This window comes from Zootermopsis nevadensis, unplaced genomic scaffold (assembly GCF_977971745.1).
Source record: "Zootermopsis nevadensis isolate Lab colony 2312 unplaced genomic scaffold, Znev_1.0 Znev_ptg000030l, whole genome shotgun sequence".
Lineage (NCBI taxonomy): Eukaryota > Metazoa > Arthropoda > Insecta > Blattodea > Termopsidae > Zootermopsis > Zootermopsis nevadensis.
In genome coordinates, this window is record NW_028259162.1 from 3,767,005 (window position 1) to 3,785,315 (window position 18,311).

General features: G+C 42.0%; 3 protein-coding genes across 4 annotated transcripts in view; 1 reads left to right on the forward strand and 2 right to left on the reverse strand.

Moving 5' to 3' along the window:
• On the reverse strand, nt 1-18,150 carry LOC110836181 (trypsin-1). Of its 2 annotated transcripts, none has more exons than XM_087358918.1 (8): nt 18,009-18,150; nt 5,307-5,381; nt 4,372-4,513; nt 3,798-3,967; nt 2,535-2,757; nt 1,720-1,881; nt 1,441-1,644; nt 1-244 (listed from the first exon to the last, which is right to left on the reverse strand). In XM_087358918.1, the coding sequence occupies exons 3-8, from the start codon at nt 4,469-4,471 to the stop codon at nt 114-116; spliced, it is 990 nt and encodes a 329-aa protein (XP_087215044.1). In that variant the 5' UTR covers nt 4,472-4,513; nt 5,307-5,381; nt 18,009-18,150; the 3' UTR covers nt 1-113. The 2 variants fall into 2 exon arrangements, with proteins under 2 accessions (XP_087215044.1, XP_021932765.1); XM_022077073.2 differs by lacking the exon at nt 18,009-18,150 and adding an exon at nt 12,051-13,464.
• LOC110836179 (uncharacterized) overlaps nt 17,469-18,311 on the forward strand; it is a 10,941-nt gene continuing 10,098 nt past the window's right edge. The window contains exons 1-2 of the mRNA XM_022077072.2: nt 17,469-17,545; nt 18,117-18,293. Of these exons, the coding sequence (XP_021932764.2) occupies nt 18,130-18,293 (164 nt within the window). The 5' untranslated portion in view covers nt 17,469-17,545; nt 18,117-18,129. The remainder of the gene's footprint in view (nt 17,546-18,116; nt 18,294-18,311) is intronic.
• Nucleotides 18,005-18,311, reverse strand: part of LOC110836178 (TGF-beta activated kinase 1) — a 44,121-nt gene continuing 43,814 nt past the window's right edge. The window contains exon 16 of the transcript XR_015537926.1: nt 18,005-18,267. The gene's annotated coding sequence lies outside the window, so the exon portion shown is untranslated. The remainder of the gene's footprint in view (nt 18,268-18,311) is intronic.

The following is an 18,311-nucleotide window of genomic DNA, read 5'->3' on the forward strand; positions in this document are numbered from 1 at the left end:
GTCGTTCATAAGACATTGACTGTTATATTTATTTGAAGGTGAAATAACTCGAAAAGGCTTATTTACACTAAGTCCTGAGATCATTGGTGGGGCAGCTTAATATGTGACAATCGCTACGCCCCAAGAGTTTCTTTGGCAGCCTTAATCCATTCCACATAATGAGAAACTCGGGTGTAAACTCCCGGACGGTTCCTCTGGGCACAACCATCACCCCAGGACACGATACCCACCAACACAAAGCGTCCTGTAATCACAATGAACGGGGTAAGTGTACGTACGGCAGCCTACACGGTTAAAGTGAGCGATAAGGCGTATTTCAATTCGAATTAAATATTTTTACGTTTAATTATTTACCTGTTTCTTGTTTTAATATTCTTATTAAACGTCATGTCAACACAATGCCTTTAAAGACCACCTGCAACTTTATACTTAATAATTTCCTTAATGACAGCAAAATTTTGTCCTTGCAAACTTCTGAGGTGACAGCTACGCTTGAAAAACAATTATGTTACTGAGAGTTTATGTGGTAATGGATTTCCAGAAAATATGCAAGTCGTGTTAAAGTTTTTCTTCTGCGGAATGTTAAATAACAACGCGGATCCACATGTAGTTTCTGGTCTGGAGGCTAAAAGTAACGAACCATTAAGACTAAGCATTCAAACCTTTGTGTAGAGACGAAAATAAAAATATACAATTCTTATACTAGTAGCAGCATACCAGCCACGCCATCTCATACAGGAAGCATTTGAAGAACAGAAAGTTTTTCCCGAAACTTTCTTCTTTAAATTAAATCCATGGCGTAACAGCTCCAGAGAGCCAAAGCCGACTAACTTGACTGCTGGCCTCACGTTCACATGCCGAAGCAGAGGTGAACGATCATCCAACCAGATATAGGGTGACGACGAACCCCCAGCCACTGCTAGCTTTCCTGACCGGATTACGCTACATATCGTAGCTCCCCAATTTCCTCACGATGCTGGGTTGGCACCGGTCCCATACACTGGTCGAAAGCTCATGAGAAAATTTCTTCTCCCCCGAGACTCGAACCAGTGCGCATTCCGTATCGCCGGTCCGAAGCACGACGCCTCAGACCACGCGGGACAACTTTCTTCTTTAACGCGGAAAATAATGGACATACAACTAATTTGTGTGTATCTTATTTCATAAAAATTGTTGTAAACGAGAAGTTGGAATATTTTTAATCAATCATCACCCACTATCTGACTATTTGTCTGTCTGCCTGTTTATATAGCAGATTCCAGTTAATTGGGCCATCAGTTAATCGGGGAAGCCGTTTATTTGGGATAAACGGTTTTAACTCTTTACGTGGAACTTCGCATAATTGAGGCAGACACTTAACTGGGCCAAAGTTTTCCAGTCCCGATGTGCCCCAATTAACCGGAATCCACTGTAGTGTCTTACAGACGGATTGCTTCTTACCGTTGATCTCGCATGCAAGGGGCCCACCAGAGTCTCCGCCACAGGCATCCACCCCGCCCTCCAGTCTCCCCGCACACAGCATGCTGTCCAGGATAGACTGACGCCGACCGCCGTACACATCGTCTCTACGGCACGTGTTCAGATCCAACAGGGGCACTGCTGCTACCTGCAGGACCTGAGACAGGCTGCTGTCGACGTCTTCGGCTGGAACAGAACGCGTTGTTTGTGATCCAGGCAAGAGGCCAAGGCGAGCGTTTTGTACTTGAGATCTGTACTCACGCCTCTGAGCGCCCCAGCCCGTCACCGAGCACCAGGAACCTGCTGCACTCTTCGTCTGCAGCTCCGGCAGACAGATGGGCTTCACGTGAGAGTTGAAGCTGATACCTCCGTCATTAAGCGCCTGCACTTTGATCAGTCCGATGTCATTACTGTAGGGTCCCACTGGAAAAGGCAACCAATTAGCTCTCACAGATCATTTCAGAAATAAATCACAAACAGTAAACAATAATCTAATATATAACTGAGTAAGTAAAATTAATTATTCTATGTCTTGATTTAATGTACGTAATTACATCTGTCAACACAAACCACGTATATAAGTATTCTTGCAAATGCATTTTGGCAGCTTAGGCCTTCTTCGGGCATCAGACTTTTTGGGCTCAGAACTATGTTCGGGTCAGTGACCTTTCCTTAGGGGTGTCTGACTGGGTTGCGTGAGAGGAGGTCTGGATCACTCTGGCTGGGGATTCCCCTGCTCCGTTTCGACGTCACTTACACTGGCAGAAATCCATCACATCTCCACGTAAACTGGAGTTGTTCTTGTCAGATATCAAACAAAAGTGGAATGTGTACCAACAAATTTTATTAAAACTCCTCAACTTCAAATTTCATGAAAATCCGTTCAGCGGTTCTCGAGTTGTTACATGTAGACAGAGGGGGCGAAGTTTATAGACGCATTTCTACAACTTTGTTTCGAACGCACCTAAAATTCGTTACAGAAACAAAACCCAGAAATGTTCTAAACTTATGTCAGTTGCACCAAAATGTCAGGTCAATAAAATGAATACTGAAACCGCGGTAACGTGTCACCTCACCTTTCCTGAAGTCAGGGTGAACGAGAGCACGTTCCACCCTGAAGATCTGCTCGTGCTGGTCCGTCACCTGCAGGTGAAAGTCGCCCACCACGACTGTCAGCTGTTCGGTCTCTTCACTCTGCAAGCAGTGTGCAGCAGTCAGCACCAGGCGTGGTCCGACCACCGCCCCCCCACAGTGGTGCTCGAAGCGACGCTTGCCTGATCTGTATTGCTTGATCTCCACCTGCAAGAGCACAGTTTTTCACACCAAGCAAAGGAGTGGCCCGTAAACTTCGACATCAGTGGAGACTCGCTACGGAACTGGATGGTCGAGATTCAAATCACGATGGTTTTTCTCTGTTTGTAAACACTTCTAGAAGGGTTCTTGGGCCCACCCAGCAGTTATTTTATGTCAAATGCGTTGAAGGGAAGCTCTTTATCCCATGGCAACTTGCTATGGCATATAGTTGACCGCTCACAACCATCTGTGCTTAGTTTATTGGTATCTAGGGAGTGGAAACACGGACGCAAAGACTAAACCAAGCAAACAAGAAGTCGGTGGCTGTAACCAAGTTCACTGTACATTCTAAATGACATTTAACGGCTGTGCCCGAATTTATAACTTGTGTTGGGCAAGACCGTGGTCTAGGCAACACGGAGTTTTCCTCCGGGGGCTTCCCCGGTTTCTCCGTGGCATCCCAACAATTACTCCATTCACACACAGAAGAAGGCAATGGCAAACCACTTCTGGATCATCTGCCAAGAACGTATATGAACAGGTCCCAGTCCGAGAGAAGGATCGAAGGATCCTGTTCATATGGACCTGTCGTCAGACAGAACACTAAATAAAATAGTCGCCTATACGCACTGTCACCATAGGAACTACAGTATTTCCCAGACTGTCAGCTGTTCTGCTATAGGAAGCCGAGACATTCCTTCCTTACACAAGTTTGCGTCCATTTAAAGGCTGCGCGAACGAAATATAAGGTTGAGGTAAAAAAACAAACTGATTAACAAATTATAAGGGTTTAACTACTCTTATTTCAACAGCTGATATTATATAGCATCGAATTAGATGGGATTGTGAAAATAAAACCTATGTTATAAAAATACTTTGAAGAAGGTGGCCTGGTCTGAAGATACTATAAAACATTCATCTGGAGAAAATTAAAAAACGTAAATAAAAATATTAAACAGGATCCTCGACGTGCGGGCCACGATTAGATGTGCACACCCCAAACATATAAAAACAGCTCACACCCAGCACGCGATTGTGACACTCACCTGCCACGGATACGCTCCATATGGGGCGACGGAGCCCCCCACAATTTTAGCAGCAGCCTGGCCGGCCCTTGAAGGCTCATGCGTCACGTCTCTCGTCCCGCAAGTAGGGGGCGGGTACTCATGTAATGGGAACTTGGGATAACCTCCACTGCGAGTGTGTCTGTGCGGGGCTGCAACATGAAACCTCGTTACTAACCCAGGACTCACGCCAGCATTCTGAGGCTTAAACACCTTTAAACACTTCTAACTAAACAGTGAGATGTCCAGACCATGAATGGTAACTTACATTTACGTGGGACCACAATGGGACATTTCCACCTGACCGCTGGCCGCGAGACAAATTATATATTTAGAATATTCTTAAATTCCCCGAAATAGTCTATTATTTACATTAATTTCATTATTCTCAACATACATATGAAAATACAATCCCATTATTATTACTATATTCGGACATGGTAACCTAAAACAAACTGATATTTTTCACATCTTGAGGTATTCGGACTTTTTTAGGAAAGTAGATTTGTGTGGGCTAGTGACATTTTCTGGACACTGCATAGATGTCTGCACCGACCTGAGCTCTGTAGGAGCAGACCTCCTTCTTCCAGAGGGGACGTCTTGGCCAGTCGACTCACCAGAAGACAGATCACATGAAGTCTCGCTAGTGCTGACATCCTGCACACTGATCTTTATTCTACTAGATTCTGGTAAAATTTCTGCAAAATTGAAAGCAGTCGTCAGAGCATAATCTCGGGACGTGTCTGCAGTAGCATCAGATCTGGAAAGGTTCAGCATGCAATAAAACATCTACCAGCATCAAATTTAAAAGAAACAAAAATTAATAAATAAATATGTCTGATTATTTTCGTATGGTATATTGAAGTAATTTATTCACTAAAATCGAGCACTAAAATGCATTATTAGCGATTTATAATTGTCTTTATTCTGAAAAAAAACGTGAGCGGTATTATTCTTTCAATAATGCCTTGTTTATAGGACGCAAGAAGATAAATATCACACAACTAAGAATCTAGAAAAAATTCCTACACAACATATAAAGTGTCATCTGAGGTTAAACTAATATTTTCGCGATTTCCTTCCTAGAGAAATCAGAATCCGTAATCCTCAGCCGAAAATTATGTTTATTTCCTCTTTTATTTACTGCTCCCAAACACACACGTGACCCGAACAATCTCCAAGCCCCAGTAGCTTTAACTTCACAAATAATTTTCATTTCGAAATAAAAGGAGGTCAGTGTACCTATAAATTTTAATTATGCAATTTTGACCAGACCGAAGCAGACGCTCCTTTCTGAATAAAAAAAAATCACAAGTTCCATCGTCCATGTAATGCGTTATTATAGTTTGTGAATTTGTCTAAAAATAACATTGATACAGAAAATATTCCGCCGTTGCCAATTTTTGCCGGCAAGCTCCCTAAAACTTTCTGCGTTCTCAAAATAGGGTCGCGAACCACTGTTTCTAACTATTTGAGACAAAAACGACTTACTTTTCTTGGTCGACTTTCTGAAGCACTTGAAATCAAGGAGAAAACCATCGATCTGCGTTGTTCCAGTTGCGAAATCTGAAATTAAAACAGTCACTGTTTCATTTCCAGGCTGCGAGATTTGTTTCAGACTTGTCTTTACTTTATGGGAACTTCGGCGCACAGAGCAGAGAAATTCTGAACCCAAGTGAGGTTAAACCACAGAACTATGGAGAAACGCATTCAGGTCCAGAGACCTTAACCGCGAAGGTCAAAATTAACGAACATGAAAAGCTGAATGGATTACAACTATGCAAGATGTGGCACAGCCTATTTTTTTTTTAATTACATTTATTCAGCATGCCCCATTACAAGATTGCAATATTACATGCATTAATATATAGCCCGTTAACAGATTACACAACTGCAATATCATTATACATTGTCACCGTTTGCACATTACTTCATTTTGAAATAATCCGAACGGTGTTGTGTTGCAATGCTTCGTATATTAAAATCCTGGGTTCAGGGCTGCTATTTGTAATTCTTCTCAGTTCTCGACGCTACATGCAGTTAATGTGACTCACAACAAGGATCAACACAGTCACTACATGGGAACTGTATTAGGAACATACGAATTTCACTTAGGAGCGATTTGTTTAAGAGGAAGGATTCGTGTGTTTGCTAATTGCCAATTGTCATCTCTCTTTGATGAGTACAGTGCGAAGGGAAAGTGATTTCTAAAATGCACCCACTGACATACTCTACAGAATAGAACCTGTTTACTACACGCAACAACGGCAGATGTGCGCGACCGCTGTAACATGAATAATGACTGTTTTATATAACACTTCAATTTAGAAATGCAAAGTGCCTGGTGGCTTATGAAATAAAGTTTTCACTCCGGTAAACATTTGGATTCTGGTCTTCTGAATTGTTAACGCCGTGGACTACACCCAGAGGACCACAATTTAAAACATACTGGTCCACTGTGTCTTTCCATATTTACGTTCTCATGGACCAGTTTCTACCTCCTAGAAAGGATTTTCATTCTTTTTAAATTTTAAATTCATGTGTCTAGTTTTACCCATCACAAATTCTACGACCTAGGAATATATTAAAACGATGGGCGGGACATATAGCACACATGGAGAAACAATTAACACACACACATCAATTTCGTTTAAAAAGAAAAAAATAAGAGAACACTCAGCACATCTGAATGTAGAAAAGAGGATAATAATGTTTGTAGCACATAAAGCAGGAAGTAAGTACGTGAACCGGAGATTCGAGATTTCCGCAGCGGTGATAATGATACGTTCTTTTCTCGGTTTCGACGCCACGCAGAATCGTCAATAGATGTCAACAGCCACAAGAACATCATCATCATGTCAAATGGATTTCAGTGTGTCAGTATAAAGTAAAATGTTGGGATTTTATGACAACAGCAATGAACCCGCAACTTCCATAACAGCAGCCAATTTTCTGACCAACTGATCATTACGTTCTCAAGGGAGACACGCGGCATGACGTCTCCTCTGAGAAATGCCGGTCAATCAGGCTCGCCAATCCACACGTGATAGTCTACGGACTTACGTTACTCTGAAGAATGTTGTAAAATTGCGACAAAAATAATTTGGTTTCTCAATTCACAACATCCTTGCCAATAAATCTTTCACGAGTGGTTTCATTTAACGCTGTGCAACTTCTGCAGCTAAGACAGCGTTGTTAAACCGCGGAACACACCTACACAGTGAAACGATATGATCGGTTGTTACAGGGAAAAGAAATGTCCTTAGAGGCGTGGCTGAAGTCAGGTTGACAGGACACTCCCTGTTCCTGTTTGTGTGGGTCAAAGTCATTCAGAGAACAGAACTTGATCTCTCCCACTGTCACAACCACGACGATCACCCACGACATGATTGAATTCTGTCAACTTTGGCATGCTGGTTTCAGTATTTTTCTCGTTTCCGTGTAGGTTTGAAATTCCATGATATCTTCGGCCACTCCATCTGCAAGTCCTTTCAATCTCTTCGTGCACAGAATAATGCAAGAGACATACTCGTGGCCACCCCAGTCTGCAAAGTTGTATCAACTTGGAAGGCAACCCTTTTGAACACTTAATGCAATTATATACGCGCTTTAAATATACGTATTTGTAAAGACAGATGTTAAAATTCATATTTTAATGTCCATTCTGGTAAGGGTTCCAAAGTTTTTCATCTCTCATCCTTTTGACGTAAATTGTATATCTAACTTTCATTAATAACAGTGCATTTTTACACAAAACCAATTTGAGTCGTTCCATGTACTAGTAACTAGTGACTGAATGCTTATGAAGAATATAAGATTCAAAAGGTGGAGACAAAACGTTTTCAGACTCAGATGTGGTAACTGCAAACAATTCTGTTCGTGACTGCAAGTCTGGGGAGGTATCAAAAGAGATTACTCGAGGAAACCACATCCTACAATTCTACGTGAGAGGTTACCATTTGGATTCCATCTACGCTCGAGATATCTACATTTCAGATTATATTCTCTAGGGATTTTCGATTTCTGGTTACGTATTACAATAATCGGGTAATTTCTCATTGTAAATGATGTCCTATTAGAGTCTCGAGTGCGTTTACTTTTTCAGAGGCTGAGAAATGTAAAGCAACAGAAACATGGATATAGTTACATGTAAATTCTTAATAAAGATAACTGTCTTCTGGGATGTCACGCCGTGTTGTCTGGTAACAGTCTACCTAAGTTTCAGAGGTGCTTTCGGTTTCAATCACCAAGGCGGATAATGGACGCAGCAAACACCTCTGAAACGTCGGTAACCTTGTACCAGGCTAAAAACAAGACAATGTGGAACAAACAACGTAGAATACCGGTTTCAGTTGAACAAATTTCTATGAAATTTTAAATAGGCCACTGACAGGTAATTCATCAAAATGACCGTCATATTACCATAAACATAAACAACTTTTCCCGTCCGCTGCCTATTTGTAATATCTTAGAAATCGTCATCACAGTTGACACAACACGACACTAATGGATTGCTTCAACACGAGATGTCCATTAATGATGGTCTCAAAAGAAAGTCCTGGAATTCTGGCAGTTTGTAGTTTCCTATCCAGTTCAATTTCTCCCGCGCGTGCGCTTTAACCAAGCGAAAGACTCGAGCCGATGTTGCACGTTGCAACGAATTCTGCGAAACCTGACTTCCAGACTGAGGGTCGCCAGACAGTGCCCGCCCCGAGGAGAAACAACGTTTGTTAACCTCGGGACAGAAATGTGTTACATGAGAATGAACAAGTTTATGAATATTCTATATCATACTCCCGTTCTCCTTAAACTAAGAGCCCACTATTTCAAAATGGCGAATTAGAAACTCCAGTTTCTATGATACAGATGCCAGACTTCATTTCACGAAGGCCAACTGAATTGTTCCAATAAAGCAAAATGTCTTCTTTCGTTCGTGTATTCATGGCTACTTAAATATACCTTCCGTTGTCAATACTGTTCTCGGTCGTGACGTCGGAGGAACACACTGTCTCCATCTTCAGGGCTGAAGATTGAGACAGTATGTCCCTCCGAAATGTTGTGAAAACTTCAAATTTCAGATAACCTTTCGTTGAGTGAATTCCATGGATAATTTGTATTGAAATAATGGCAAAAGAATTATTTGTTTTATACAGAGTTTGTTAAATGCCAAAGTTATTCATAGCCGAAGCGATGGCAGCTCGTGGCCTGGGCAAGAAATCTCGTTTGCAATCAGCGAAGTGCAAAGAGGACGAAACCTTGTTTTAATCGCAATCGAGAGAAAAATAATTCTTACATTCTTAGAAATTCGAATTTGACAGGACATCGTTTAAAAATAAAACGCTACATAACTTATAAAACTGCGGAGATGTTGTTAAACAACTGAAGAAACAGGATATCCGGGTGCTGTACGGGAATCGAAGTAGGGAGGTCCCGCATTGTGATCAAAGGACGGCCGACAATGCATCAGGAGCACGCACACTGGAGTAACCTTGCCGCAGGATGTGGGTCACCGATGAACCTGAAAGTGAGAGTCTATGTCGTGGTTGAGCGCGGATGAACAAAGCTCCGACGTACCGCGTCACGACGCGTTTTCTCGTCAAGCGTTTGTATCCGTTTCAGATGCAACACGATCCAGCAAGTATCAACTGGGCACGAAGAACGACACAGAAGTGTTTCTCCGGACAGGGCGGACACCGAACGACCCTAAACAGCTCTCTTGCCGCCAGCCGAATGTTGAGCAACGAATTACCTAATAACCTTACAATTAGCCAAGTTGTTACACCACGACTGACATGTGGCGACGAAGACAACAGCGTTCCAGGAAGCTGACGCAAGGGAGTGGAGCGACAGTATAGTACCCGGCCCCCCGTCCTAGATTCTTACCCAGGACCTCCCAAACACGAATCCATATCTACAGCCTAGAACTACTTTTGAAAGTCCAGAAGGGCATTCCATTGAAGAAATTGTCGATACGTAGCATCGTTTTCATCCTGCCTTTCAACAAACCGCGCTGCCACAAAACTTTCAACTTTACCCACCCCTGATAAAATACATTGTTTTTGGTCACCTAGTTCTTCTCAGTCCTGGGCCCACTGCCACGTGCATATGGGAGTTGTATTGTGCCGAAGATGCGCTTTCAAATCTGTCACGTCGAGGCGATACAGGCTACGAAAGGAGGTGAAAGGAAATTGGCTTCGGGAGGGGAAATTAATACAAGGAACACAAAAGAACTGCACCACGCAACCCCCTGCAGGGTTGGGTGAGAGATATGAATCTCTTCGAGGAACAAACACATCTGTCTGGCGCGTTCCACACCCACAACGCGAACTGGAACACTTCCGTTTGTCGCTCTCACATTTCTGGCACCATGTTCGAGGCCCTGATTGGGTAGTCAGTCACTTGGGTCTCAAGAAGGTCCATTCTGTCCTTCCAATTGTTCGTGAGCGTGTGTTAAACAAAGACTCGACGACAAGCTACATCACTGCACGTCAGAGTTACCAACAAGTACATAATTAACTGACCGTACAAAGCAGAATCCTTCTTGATAAACTAATAGTCGCTCAGTTAGTCGAGATAATTCCCGTATTTTGTGGAATCCGAATGTTCATTACCGTGTTCACGACAGCTTCCAACCGCAGCCAGAAGAATCCAATCCAGATCCACACGCCCTAATTTCCCTGAGATACACTTTAATGTTTTCGTCCCACGTGCGCCTAGCTAACATGTGGATGCTAGAATTGATTTGTTCCAGAAAACTGAGTACCACTGAATCACGGAGGATTTCTTATTTTTCGTTTTTCAAAGTTTTAGTCGTGCCAACACGGTTACATGAAATTGTGAAGCTCGTCCATGTTTTAATCTGTACCTAAGAAACAAAATTTAGTAACACTATCAATCACTCCATAAATTATTTGGAAATGTTTCAAAATGTGCCTGCAAATAACAATATTAATCTAAATTATCATTTAAGAAATTGGAAGTGGTCTGTAATGGACTGACTTTAATTTTGCGAAACTACAGAACATCGACAGAACCTGCCAGAGCATGAATCGAGCTCCTCTGTGGTTTCCTTCATGTTGTAAATAAAGGTTAAAACTGCTCGTACTTCCTATTCAATTTGTCGCGTACAGTTTTTGAGGGGGGGCATAAACAATATTTTCAAAGCAGAAACATTTACTTTTATTTCACCATTCCCGATAATTACGATAAATAACTTGTTGGGATTATACCTGTACATTTTTATAAACATAACTTTGACCTCCGCATTCCTTAAAGCTACGCATGAGTCACTGTATGTGAGTTGAGCCAAAAAAAAGCCCATAACCTGGCACCATGCCATGAAGGCATGTGGGGCAAGCATCGGACACTGTTTATATCTTAATTCGAGACCGAACATCTTGGTTACAGTGTTTAACATAGGCTCGCGTTCCAAATCCCACCTCCGTCCACATGAGACTACATTGAGGTGAACGGTCATAAACCTGGAGTTATTATAGTCTGCCTGAGAACGCCATTAGAACCACAAAGTAACCGCGAATCTGCGAGCTGTAAGTTACATGACTCGTTACAGATGTAACAGATAATTCTGATAGCTAACGGCTCCAAATCCTTTCGTTAAGGCATATCTACAATAAAATTTGTCTCATAGCACAGGGCACGAAGAAACGGATATAAGTATATTCGGATATCACATCTACATGGAGCTGTTCGCCCTGATGATGGAGGCAGTAAGCATCCCTGAAACGTCGGTAAATTTCTGCCAAACTAGGCGGCGCAACACCACAGAAGGCAGTCGTCTTCATACTCGTCGCCGTGAGGACATGAAACCTCGTCTACATGGACAGTGCCTGTCATTTCCGGCTTTCGGCTGTCTCCACTTAGGCCCACTGCATTACAGACTAACGATTCCATATCGTTATCTTAATGCGTGACATCTTTAAGCTTATCTGAGACAACGTATACGCCATTTTGAAACCGATCAATATCAAAATTTATTAAATAATCTGTTTCTAGTTAAATCAGTCCCGTAACCCAAATGTTTCTTAAACTGTTTGAGACGTTTATAAAGATCGATACATCGACAACTTAGCAGCCATTTAAAATTGCTTCGTCTTCTCTATTTATTCATAAACGGGGTCTTTTTGGAATCATCTCCCTCACAAGAACACATCGATGGCGAAATATTGTTGAGAGGACAGCAACGTGGCAGCAATATAACGTGAAGCTGGTACTTACAGCGTCTCGTGTAATGATGATTCGTGCGGAAGAGCAGTATCATCACTACTAGTACAGAGAGCCGCCCATCCGAACACGGGATGGGATCGGATCGGACCGTCTCACGCGTCCACGTGCTTGTGATGAAAACGCACGTGCGACAATCCTGAACTCTTCTACGCTGAAACTGATAGCGACTACGAAACATGGGAAATATTATATACGACACTGGATTTGGCGGCAGGGTGGTGGAAAAGTAGTGAGTGTGGCCTCAATACAGGCGATTGGTTAGCTGATGGAGAGTCGAAGACCAGGACTTACTAATTGCTTCAAAAACATGTACCTTCAAAACAGACTGTGACGCCATATTGTGTTTCTATCATGTTTACGTACATCGTAAAATACATTTGCGAGCAGGCTTACGTCTGTCCAGTGTTCGAAAGTCAACTACAAGGCAATTACTTGCGGACCGCAAAGTAAACAAGTATTTGCGAGCTCCAAGTTATAAGAACTTTTTACATTCAGAACAATCTGTCTCATAGTGAAACACGTCCAGAGTGCTGTAATTCTGCTGCAAACAATGTAATGCTGGATAATTGTCTGATCATTCTACATAACAGATCGAGTCTTGTTACTTTTCGGTTGTCGGTAAAAAGGGCTTATGTTGTAAAATTTATGTTTGACGTAAGCCCTTCCTATCGAGCGTCAAAGATTTAACGACGCTATCTCTGCTACAGGTATCCAGTCATGGTGTGGCGAGGGTCTAGAAATCTAACACTGGATGACTGGATCGAGGCTTGAACCGGAGACTTCAGAACACGAAGCAGGAGCTAACTACCACAGAAATCGTTCGACACTTATAAGCAGTTAAAAAGACACGGATGATGTGGAGGGAGTGTGTAGAAAGCAGGAGACACATGGCTGAAGATATGACTAACTCAACGACAATGATGAAACGGATGTTGAGGAGCAGAAGATGAGAGGGCAAACAAATGAGCAACATTCTCGAAACGGTACAATGTTTTTGGTTCAAGCAGTAGACTATTAAATACATACGCAAGGTGAGACTACACGCAGGGGTGAATCTGGTATCAATCATAATTCTGTGCTATTACATCACATGGAAATGTGGGCATATCCGAGCCTCGGTGTCCTATATAATGCAACTCTCACCTAGATATCGCAAGAATGTGGTCGATGCAGGTTCTGAAGCCATATTACCAATTATAGTAACTAGCCACTTCGTTCGATCGACACGCTGTTGCCGCTACGTAATAAGAACCAGCAAGGGTGAGGCCCTAGCCAACAAAACTATTTCCTTATTTTCAGCTGAAGGACTTCCTTCGTGGCTGATCACGACATTATTTTGCAGTCATTAAAACATCTGTCAGTTGGCGCTATTCAGAGCCACTTCACATCTTCAGCATTTAAGCTTACAACTAAGAACAGTTTTAATATTATCCTCCTGTCTTGCATAAATTTACCAAATAGTCTGACCTGGCTGTCAATTTTTTTTCATTACTTCAAGACTAAGCACGGGTTTGTGGAACCATAATGTCTGTATACGAGTCTGTCTTCCCCTAATCATTTTGAACCAACTTTCAGAAGCTGTGCGGTCCTGGGGTCCCGGGTTCGATTACCGGTGGTGCCCAAATTTATAACTTGTGTTGGGCAAGGCCGTGGTCTAGGCAACACGGAGTTTTCCTCCGGGGCTTCCCCGGTTTATCCGTGGCATCCCAACAATTACTCCATTCACACACAGAAGAAGGCAATGGCAAACCACTTCTGGATCATCTGCCAAGAACGTATATGAACAGGTCCCAGTCCGAGAAAAGGATGGAAGGATCCTGTTCATATGGACATGTCGTCAGACACAACACTAATAATAATAATAATAGTTACCACCACTTGCACATGGCGTCAAATCCAACAAGACCAAACCGGCCTTGGCTCCATAGTTTGCACGTCTTAAATTGGAATAAAAATTTTGTAATTGAAATCTAGAGTCCTCAAACAGTCAAGACACAGATAAGTTTTATTAGAGTAATTTTGATGTAAAATGTAAATTACAACACAAATACCGCTCTTTGATAGTACTTGTTGACTGACCACTGAAGTGAAGGACAAAAATCGGTCATAAACTTTATTAGAATGATAATATTATCTTTCTGCGTTAAATTTAAAGGCGTGGAGACATTCTTCGGGTTACGTGTATGAAAAACATTAATATGAACTAACTTACGCCATTCAGTATAAATGTAAGTTAACAGATACCTCACTATGAATGTCACATAATTGTTACTAACACTTAAAATTTAAACTATTCGTATCGTTATGCGTCCAGACCGGCTCTGGGGCCCACCCAACCTTCTATCCAATGGGTACCGGGATCCTTTCCTTGCGGCCGGGGAGTGATGCTGACCACTCACCTCCATCTAGCGCCGAGATCAAGAATGAGTAGGAACTATACCACCTCTCCCCCCAAGCGCCTAAATGGCGTGTAGTGGGGCAGCTTTGCTTTACTTTACTCTACTTATGACAACAAGCAAGAAACCGTTAACGACTTTTTCTGCGACAACCTTACAGATTGAGGCCCCGAGTTCGAATATCTTTTACCACCTTCTTAGCAAGTCTCGAGATGTCCGTCATGGTCATTGCGTCGGGCACGAGGGGCAAGTACACCCTTCTCCCTTCCCCCGCCGGCAACACCACTCGTCTCCGACATAAGCACACACATTTTGTTATGGATCAGAAGAGTTGCTTTCTCGTGCGGGTACCTCGATTCGAGGCCTGGCACTTCCATGCGGGTTGTCAGAATCAACAAGTTAGGGCCGCGTGTCCCGTCAAAAATTGCACCTCCCCCCCCCCAAGTCAGCCTTGTGGCACATAAATTATTACTAAAATAATAAATAACTCTATGGTGCTCTTTAATAGCCGATAGTTATTCGGCGGATCAAGAGATTGCTAAAAAAAATATGAACGATGTTCTAACAAAATCTTTGAAACATGACATTAATTTCTAAGAGAAGATGTAAAATGTTCAGAGTCTCTGCATTAGTCAATGATTGGGAAGTTAAAGATATTGGCATTCAACACGAAGCGCCCTGACAGCCTAGACTGAACTCGATCCGGGTTCAGCACACACGAGCAGTCACTGGTTTCATAACATTAACCCTTTAAAGTCGAAGCTTACGAATTCAGTCCGTACCGCGAAGAAAACACTTCTCCATTACAAAGATCAACCAGCCGCTGTTTACACGGAGAATCACATGAAATCCGTAAATATAAAATTATTGTTAAAAGCAGCTGATGCATTAGTTGTCACTGGGCTCTGAAGGTGTGTCACGCACGAAGAGAGGCTCTAAGAAACGTTATCTAATCCACGAGTATTATCGATTTTAAACTTGTATTTAAAAATACCCCCGAATCTTCGCCGACAAAATTGGGTTTTAGACAGAAGTCCCTCTGACGGTAATTTCAGGGTCAAAGTCGTCTAGTAGATAGAAACAAACCAACCCAAATGCGTAGTCCCCCCCTCCCTTATTTGCGTACGGAACATCTGTTCCATTACTGTCGCCCTCTTTTCTGTAATAAAACCTCAACCCGCAACGAGTTATCACCAGGACCCCGTCCAGATGGAAACAACTGCAATCCACTTCGATCAACGAACAGTTACGACGGATTATTCCAAACTTAAGACATTTCTTAACATTTTAATTTGTTCGTGTTATGATTTACGCACTTGGTTAATTCGAGCTCTTCACAGTTTATAAGTCTTTGGATGTTCTTACAAAGAGTGTGAATTTTTATTTCAGAAATCTATGCTGTGGCCAAGAAATACGAAAGTTAAAAACCCTCGTTTTTCTATAGTCTATGCCTTGATTCCGAACGTTGCGGCCATTTTCAAATTCCGAAGTTTTCAGTTCAACTCTCGACCCGGAGACCGGCTTTACTGAGACTTTTCGTAGAAATCACCATAAATTAGAACATGACAATTTCCTTAAATATCATTTCAAATGCATTATTATTTAATCATCCTACAATTCGATACTATATAATCTCAGCTACCGAATGTTTTACACATATAAATGTATTGAACATTTTGGACGATGAATTCCCATCGCCCAGCTGGTATGGCAACTTCTCCTGCATTACGGCGTTACGTGAAGCCTAACTTCAGGCAATAAGCAAACGTTCGTAACACGCGTCACAATACACAAGACCGCATTCGACGTTTCTTTGGAAAGTAAACGAATGCACAGGAAAGAAATTACTGATATGTGAGCTTTCTAGATCGCTCAGAAAACATAACGTAAAAGAGTAGGATCTGAGATTTTTACGGATGTGAGCATTTCGATGGCTGTCTTCTGGGTTGTAGCGCCATGTAGATTGGTCAACTTCTGCAAGAATACAGACGACAGCCATCTTCATAACTTATAAGAAACTTTATATTCGAACAGATTATATACAACCTCCTAGCTGATATAGAGTTATTATTTAACGCGGATCAATATGTAGATTGTCTTTTACAGGCATAAATTATTTATAATCATTTACGCTATGCACAAACAAAACATATTAGAGGAATGCTCTTATTGTATGTAACTAATTTACTTTGGCAGCTTATATTTTCGTAATGTGACTTACCACCGACAAGGAAAGCAACGTATTGAACTTTTGCTATCTACAGAACACACGAACCTAGGAGCCATTTTATTGCATCCAATTCAATATGGAGAAGAATGACTTGAAACTTACGTGGGAAGAAATAAACCCCGTTACCCAGAAGACGAAGAATAAAAAAATATCGGACGTAAAATATTCACGGTACATTTGGTCACTGACGTCACAGAAACTTCATTGATGGACTCTATCCATAGGAAAATGGATTACTTCGAAACAGATGAGTAAAGGAAATTAGGTTGTGGCGTTGTGCGCAGAATGACTTCCATTTTGTAGAGCTTGTCGGCTTTACGCGGCACGGTGTGTGGTTCACGGAGATAAGAACTACTAGGCCCTAACATGGTTATAGATTCCCCCAAGTGTGGAATAGACTCCCATTGATTAAACGCTAACAACCGTGCACACCACAATCTGTCCCTCCTGCATTTCGCATTGACTAGAAATTGAATTATGGGCACATCCCACTCGCATGCTATGCTCCTGAGAACCAACTTCCAAAGAATTGGTGTGTTCTTAATTTGGCGCTTCTGTAATTAAATGAAAGTAAATGAACTCCATAAACGTAAACATGCATGTCAAATGTAGTATTCGTGCTGAATGTTCAAAATTTAAAAAAAAAGTCTTAAATATAAGACTGTGTGGCTTTGGTTAGAGACAGATTCGCGGTTAATACACGTCAAATTTTGGGATAAAACGGGCAGATTTTGTATAAATATCGGGAACCTTACTGGTGGAAACTCAGTCTGCCTTCTAGTAACAACGGACACGGAAGACTTGAGCGCTACTTCATCGTCTTCCGGAGCAACACTTCGACTGAGAGACCAACTAAACAGGTGAGATGAAATTGCGGATGCTTTGTTGCGTCATTCACAGTTGCACTGAGCGTGAACAGCAACAATCTCGACGATAAAAACATAAACTTAAACATTCAAGGGCTATGAAAGTTTAGTTTCAGGCCTGGGTGACCTAAAGTGTGTCTACGCATATTTTTTTTAATTTTTGAAGAAAAAACACCCATCGCATGAAATTGCTGTCATAAAATATTTCATTCACACAAAATATATTTTCAAAACTTTCTTCCTATTCCACGAATATTAAACTTGTTGTATTTAAGATTCTTCACTGGTATCCCTAGTTGGCCCACCGTAGACTTTAAACTAAATATATTTGGACCTCCAAGTAGTTACATAATGAGGATCTCTAAAATGTCTTTACCTAATATTATTGGGGGGGGGGGGGTTAAATTCCAGCCAGGATTCTAACCACCGTTCTCCAGTTCGTAGTCAGCCTACTTACCGAGTCACTGTGCCTTTAATATTTAGAAACTTGATGTAATAACAATTCATTGATTCCTGCATCGGCAGCTGAGACGTAACTCCCTTTCGGCTGTGTTGTGTTTTGCAGATACGCTTTTACCATGCGGAAGACCCGTCTGAAGATACTGCCTGCGAGATGCCTGGCGATGATCGGCTTCATACTGCACTACCTCGCGTGTCCCCTTTTGGCGGAGATGTCTCGAGGCCAACCGGACAGCGGATTGGCATCTTCCCTCCAGCTGCAAGTATTGCAATACTGTTCCAGGTAATTTCGTACACTCCT